This window comes from Triticum aestivum, chromosome 5A, assembly GCF_018294505.1.
Source record: "Triticum aestivum cultivar Chinese Spring chromosome 5A, IWGSC CS RefSeq v2.1, whole genome shotgun sequence".
Taxonomy (NCBI): domain Eukaryota; kingdom Viridiplantae; phylum Streptophyta; class Magnoliopsida; order Poales; family Poaceae; genus Triticum; species Triticum aestivum.
In genome coordinates, this window is record NC_057806.1 from 36,859,326 (window position 1) to 36,866,684 (window position 7,359).

Genomic DNA, 7,359 nt, shown 5'->3' on the forward strand with positions numbered 1-7,359 from the left:
TGCCCGTGACCCCGACAGAGTTGGCACTGCAGACGTGCATCCCCGCCACCACCGTGGTCAGCGCGGTCACCACCACGGTTGCCATTCCCGTTCTGGCGGTTGCCACCGCCACCGCCGCGGTCACCGTGATACCCGCCGCGGTTGTTGTTGTTGTAGTCACCATGGTCACCGGAGTTGCCGCGGCCCTTGCCGCGGTAGGTGCCCTTGCCGCGGTTGGTGGTGTTGCCGCTATGGTCGCGAGCGACATAGTTGGCGGAGGAGCCTCCTGTGTGGAGTTGAAGATGAGTCGCGTGATACTCACGGCGACACTCGAAGGAGATGGCATGGGAGCAGAGCTCGCCCAGCGTCATGACGTCGATGCGGGTCGTGATAGCCGTGATGAGGGTCTCGTAGTCGCTGTCGAGGCCGGTGATGAAGGCGGTGATGATGTCCTCCTCGCGCATGGGACGGCCCGCAGCAGCGAGCTGATCGGCGTTGGAGCGGATCTTGGCGAAGTAGTCGACCATGGAGAGGTTGCCCTTGCGGAAGTTCATCATGTCCATCTTGATCTGCACCACGCTGGCGCGGCAGTGCGTGATGTACATCTCCTCGAGGTGCGCCCAGATGGAACGGGAGGTGTCGAAGAGGTGGACTTGCTGAAGCACATCGTCGGTGAGCGAGGCGAGCAGGTAGCTCAGGATGATTTGATCCTGACGAAACCAGGTAGCATACTCCGGATTAGGGGCGCGCTCCCCCTTGTCATCAGGCGGGAGGAGGCGATCTGGGGTAGGGGTGGTGCCGTCGACATAGCCGGTGACGCCAGCGATGCGAAGGGGAGGAAGGATCTGAGCTTTCCAGAGAAGGTAGTTGGAGGAGGTGAGTTTGGCAGTAATGAGACTAGCAGAGGGTTGGGGAACAGCGGAAGACGGCGGCGCCTGGAGACCAGTCGGCATGGGCAGAGAAGCAAGGGTCGAGGAGGTCATGGCGGCGGAGGAGGGAGAACCCATCGTGCAGTTATGCGAGATGGCCTGATACCATGTGAAACAAAGAGAAAATAGATTGGATCGACACACCTAGCACGGTGGTCTCGTGATCATTATATAGGGCGCCTCTAGGGCTGCCGCTAGGGTTTACAGAGGATAAGTACAGGTTGTTATACAAGATAACTACATCCCAAAATACTAGCCATATCTGATAACTATACAGTTTAACAATCACCACTAAGATCAATGATCAGTCGATCATACACATATACCTTTCCATTAACCTACCAATCTATACATGCATACGAGTATACATAATACTACTAATCATCGTGCACTAATCTAAACCTGCGTCATATTACTGGCAACCTTCTTGGGGCTTTCATCGAGCTCGACTTCATCGCTGGCGTGGGTGTCATCACTGGCCTTCTTGAATTTGTACCACCTCGCGCATGCCACGAAGTAGACCAGGTTTACAGCGGCGATGGCAGCCGTGACAAGGTAGAACAGGTCCACCCTGCCCTCGTTTAAGTCTTGAGCCAGCCAGTCCGGCCGCCCGTCCCGCCGTCGCGTTGCCCTGTGCACCACCGTCACCATCAGACCGCTCGCGTAGCTCGCCACCGCGATCCCCAGGAAGCTGACCGCCCCCGCCACGCTCCGCATGTTCTCCGGGAACTGCCGGTAGTAGAACTCGATCTGTCCGATGGCACCGAACGCCTCCGACAGCCCCGCCAGCAATTGCTGTGGCACCAACCAAAACCAAGGCATCAATGAGCCGATCCTCCGTCGTCGGCGCTCCACCGCCGCTGACACCAGCATCGTGACCACAGAGAGCACCAGCCCGACGCCGATTCGCTGGAGCAGGGTGATGCCACCCTCGCGCCCGGTGAAGCGCCGGATTGCCGGCACCACGAGCCTGTCGTACATGGGGATCCAGAGAGTGAGGGCTAGCATCTGGAAGATAACGAATGAGCCCTGAGGGATCTGGAAGCTGCTGGAGTTACTAATCCGACGGTCGGTCTGTGCCGCCTGGAGCACGACGTAGGTGCCCAACTGGGTGAGCACCACAGAGTAGACGATCCCTGCCGACCACACTGGGGTGATGCGCGCCAGGCACTTCACCTCCTCCACTTGTTGCACTGTGCACAACCGCCACGGGTGCACCGGCGTCTTCCCGTCAGCGCATAGCAAGTCCTCGGGGGTCCGCATGGCCGCCTTGTCCAGGCATGTGAACTGGTCGGTGTACGCCAACTTGGAGACCAGCTTGCTCCTGTGAGGCGGGTCGAACAACTCGGCCTCAGCGCCATGAGCTTGCCGGAGGTGGCGTTTGAGAGTGGCAGCGACGAGGACCTGGGCGAAGCTAGTGAATGGGCTGCCTTCGGGCCGAACACGAACGTAGAGGCGCGTTCCCATGATAAATACGGCGCATGAGAGGCCCATGAGCGCGGCGGGCACGGCGAGGCCCAGCGCCCAATTGACGTTGCTCTGGAGGTAGATGATGACGGTGGCGGAGATCATAATGGCGATGGTGAAGGTGAAGTAGTACCAGTTGAAGAAGCTAGCGATGCCACGACGGCCGTCGGCGGTCCGTGGGTCGAACTGGTCGGCCCCAAAGGCCAAGTTGCAGGGTCGAATGCCGCCCGCGCCGACGACAAGGAAGAAGAAGGACACCAGGAGCGCGGCAAGTTGTGAGTCAGTTGGGCCTTGACATTGTTTCCCTTTGGATGAGCTACACGTTGGAGGGTGGAGGGAGTGGAGGGCAGCTGTGAGGGTGAGGATGAGCATGCCGATGAAGGAGGAGACGGTGCCTACAGTGATGGTGGTGTAGCGGCCGAGGTAGGTGTCGCTGATGTAGGCACCAAAGACAGTGGCGAGGTTACTGGTGCCGGAGAAGACATTGAGGAGGGTGGCAGCTTTGACGCTGGGCATGTGGTATACCGTCGTCAGGTACACCAACAAGTTCGACAACGTCCCAATTGTACCAAGCTTCTCGAATGTCTCATTCCCTGCAACAGACAATCCATTTCAATGTTACTAACTTATTTCACTTCAATTTAGTATATACACTGGCTTGGTAGGTAATTCAACAAACCCATCACACGCTATACTCGCTACTCCAAAATTAAATTTGAAAATAAATAACATTTATTTTTGTCAAATTCAACTGCCATTTAGAGAAGCATGTCCAAGTTGTTGGAATTAATCTTGACATGTGTGCACCTGCATGTGTGCGTTGCATGTTAGGCTACTCATAGTGGGGAGTATCATATATTAAAGATACTAGTGTATGATACTACCTAATGCATAGTATCATAGATGATCTTATTGATGGACCTGCATGACACAAAGTAGTATAGTATTTATTATCTTACGGTATCTACCTATATATGTTACTCTAACCCTCTCTCTCTTCTTTAATTTTCTGCCACATCAGCATGTTTACTACTCCCGAGTGCATGATACCGGCTAAGGCCAACTCCACGGCGCGACCCTATCCCGTCCGTCCCTGTCTGTTTAGGGTAAAACGGACAAACCAGACAGCCCAGCGGCAGACCCCATTTGGCATTTTCGTCCGTTTCGTGTCCGTTTCACCCTATCTTTGGACCAAAGTTGGTCTCGTTTTGGGGCAAAAGCGGACACGAGCCGGAAGTTTTCTGCGTCCCTTCTGTCCGCTGTGTCCGTCTGCACATGGGTCTAGCCCACCTGTCATTGAAACCTGAGGGACCCACCCACCCACCCATCCCTTCTCTCTCCTCTATTTCCACTATTCATTGCACACCGCGTCGACGGCCGCCGGAGCAGGGCATGGGCACGGCCTCCCCGCCGGCGGGCCAACCAGCGCCAGCCTCCCGACCACGGCAGCCGCGACTGGCAGACGGCGAGCACGCGGGGCTGCGGTAGGGTGGCGAGCAGCGGCGCGCGCGGGCGCGGGCGCAGCAGCTGCCGACGACGGCTCGGGCGGGTCCGAGTAGCAGATGGCGACCATGAGCGCGACCCAGTCGCCCTGCCGGCCGAGGTTCTCACCGAAGGGGAACCTGCCGAGGTAGAACTCGAGGATGCTGAGGCCGAAGCTCCAGATGTCGCCGGCGTCCATGTACTCGAGCAGGATCTGCAGCTCGCCGCCGCGCTCGTACATGCCGTGGTAGCGCACCACGGCAGGGGGCTCGGCGGTGCGCAGGATGGCGATGTCGCCGGCGTAGCAGCGGGACGTGGCCCGCAGCCGCACCATCCACACCGTCCCGCCCGCGCCGTTGCCGACGCGGCGCACGCGCTCCAGCTCGTGCAGCGGGGGCGGGGACGGGGCCGCGAGCGGCTGGGCGGGGCCGTGGGGAGCGGTGGTCGGGTGAGGGAGGGGAGCGGGACGGCGCGGGCGGGCGGGCTCGGCGAGCGCATCACCGTGGGGAGCGGTGGTTCGGGAAGGAAGGGGGAGCGGGACGGCGCGGGAGGGCGGGCTTGGCGAGAGTGGCGCCGTGGCGAGCGGTGGTCGGGGCAGGGAGGGGGGCGGGACGGCGCGGGCGGGCGGGCGGGCTCTCGGCGAGCACGGCGCCCTGGGGAGCGGTGGTCGGGGGAGAGAGGAAGAGCAGGACGGCGCGGGCGGGCGGGCTCGGCGAGCGCGGCGCCGCGACGAGATTCCGCGGGGAGGGGGACGGACGTTTTGGGTCGCTCTCCCGCGGTGGGCGCCTCGAACCCAAGCCGGACACGCATGTCCGATTTCGTCCCCATTGCCACCCCAAACGGACGAAATCCGGACAAAACGAACGTCCGTTTGGGGTCGTGCGGTGAAGTTGGCCTAAGATACCCCACTATGGCCAGCCTTAGTGATCTGAGATGGCTAGGTCGTTGAGTTAGTTATCTACGTGAGTGAGTCCAGAAGTTGGTTAGTGGAGTTAATTATTAGTGGATGCATATGAGATGTTAGCTGCTTAGCCGGGTCGTGCACGTACGTGATGTTAGTGGGGCCGAGTATGGTGGCTGGTTAGCGCATGCGTGAGGCAAATCTCCTCTGTGTATATATATCACCTTTGAGTCAATGAAAAAGTGGCTGGAGAAAAGATGTAGCTTTTATGGAGCCAAGGAAGGTGCATCATTGCAAAGCCGTTTGTGATCTTCCTTGGTGTGTGTGTGTGTGTGTGTGTGTGTGTGTGTGTGTGTGTGTGTGTGTGTGTGTGTGTGTGTGTGTGTGTGTGTGTTTGAGTTTCATGTGTGTGTGTTCTTGTGTTGTGAGAGAACCACAAGAGATAGTTGAGAGAGGAAGAAATAGAGGCGCTGTGAGGATGCGGCGCCAGCACAAGTTGCATCAAGTTACAAACAAATGTCAATTAGTTTTGTCGACTTTGACTATAAAGGTTTCCGCTTGCTAATTGTTTGGAGACTAAAAGGCTTTGTAGACATCTGTCTTGCCCATAATTTGGCGGACTCTGACTAAAAATCTTTGATTGACTTTATGTAGAAAATATGATCATGAATTTCTTTTTAACAAAGCATATGTGCTGCTAATATAAATCGTTAAAATAGTTGTTGTGAATAATTTCTAGAACTTATGTCTTGCCTTCAAAGAGATAGATAAACTGATACAATCCCATTCCGAGTCTACAATATTAATGTAGAAAACAGAAAACCCAAAATCACCACCCCGAGAGAAGGGGAAAAGTGTAATATTCCACCACATAAAGTTCTTCAGAAAAAAGGAGGTTCGACTACCACATGAAAGATGCAATTTGCCCAAAAAAAATTTGCACAAGATAAACAAGGAATGAAAGTAATATTGTTGGGATAGTGACTTGTCGTGGGAGAGTAGTATTTTGGAAACAAAATCACCTATTTCAGTATATAGGGGCATAGAGGCCAGTGCCTTTCAAATATGCGAATTATATTTAGGAGTTACAGAAACTCTGAAAACATCCCACATACATATAGTTGGGTTCTACATGTGCGTAAACTTTTATTTAAAATATTCTAATTTGTAAGCTACAGTAAAAGGCAAATGTGTCGATCCATAATATCATGCATATATTCATTTTTACTAGGTGTGTTTTTTTACGTAAAGCTATGTATTGATGATTTTATTTACTAAAATACAGTGCATGTCTATATATGTACATATAAAATCTTTTTGGATTTTGGTAGCGTTTTTAAATATTGTTTTGAACTCTTGCTTAGAAAAACTAGGGGCTACAGTACTTTGCATTACGTTGTCAAGAACGAGGAGGGGGTATACATGGCATGGACATGTACTACTGCATAGCAGCCTTTTTGGACGTGCTGGGTGCAAATCACGGTACCACACACACATGGCCTGGGTTGCTGATTTGTGGGCACTCACCCATCGTCTCAGCGAAGCAACGCAAAGAGAAAGAGGTAAACTAACTGAATGGCACGGCACGGCATGGCATGGCATGGCGCGCGATTCATGTGGGCAACTAACTGAATTGTTATCACCATCCGTCCCTACTTGTCCTGCACGTCTTTTTAGGTTCATTTACGATGGCATGAACAGAGTTTGTTGAGATCCAGGACAAGAAAAACAATAGGAGCAACAATGAATTCAGAGCGGGAGATCGAATAGAAGATGTGACATGTGCATGTAGGGAAAACAGACAGAGCTAAGATAGCTGGGATGTAGTGACAATCACCTATGACGTACGGCATGGCCTTCCATCCGCGGTGGTTGTGGTCGGGGGCCTCGCTGTCCCCGGGCTCCGATGACGGTTCGGCCTCGCCACCACCGTCCTCCGACAAGACCTTCATCGTCGTCGTCTTGTCCTCGCTCATGGGCTTCTGCTCCTCCTGCTGCAGCCGCTGAGGCTTGTTTGCGTCCATCGATCACTAGGCAAGCACCAAGTAGCTGGCACACATATAAAATTTGAGGAGTCAGGCTGTGTGCCTGCGGCTGCAGTAGTGCAGGAAGCAGAGAAGGAGAGGCTGGCCGTATAAATAAGCCAGCTGCTGAGTATGGGATCTTGCTTTGAGAGAGAAAGACAAAGAGGCGTATACACGGAGGAATGAAATTTCCCTCCCCCTCTCTAACCGTATACATACAGATGTAGTACTGTAGAAAGCAACGGCATGAGCGGAGAGAGACCATAACTGCAGCTGGAGGCAAATAATTAAGGGCGCTAAATTATTTTTGTGCTCTTCATAAATATGAGATGTTTTCTGTATTCTACATGTGAGTGAGAAGCATCCCATGCAGATGATTACTATTTTTTTTCAAAACAGAGACAAAAATCAATTAATTAAATAGAAAAGAACTGTTCAGTTAATTAACGGAAAACCGGGCAGAAATCAAAGTGCAGATGATTATTACTCTAATTGAAACCAAACCAACCACAAATAAAGGAGCCCGGGCCACCCGGGCCAGCTCCATGTCTATATCGGTGAAGCGCCTGTCGTGCTG

The 7,359-nt window shown here is 53.8% G+C and overlaps 1 protein-coding gene across 1 annotated transcript; it reads right to left on the reverse strand.

The window, feature by feature from the left end:
• Positions 1-1,060: 1,060 nt before the first annotated feature.
• On the reverse strand, positions 1,061-6,945 carry LOC123102158 (protein NRT1/ PTR FAMILY 2.11). Its single transcript, XM_044523454.1, has 2 exons — positions 6,596-6,945; positions 1,061-2,968 (listed from the first exon to the last, which is right to left on the reverse strand). The coding sequence occupies exons 1-2, from the start codon at positions 6,780-6,782 to the stop codon at positions 1,305-1,307; spliced, it is 1,851 nt and encodes a 616-aa protein (XP_044379389.1). The 5' UTR covers positions 6,783-6,945; the 3' UTR covers positions 1,061-1,304.
• Between the last annotated feature and the right edge of the window lie 414 nt (positions 6,946-7,359).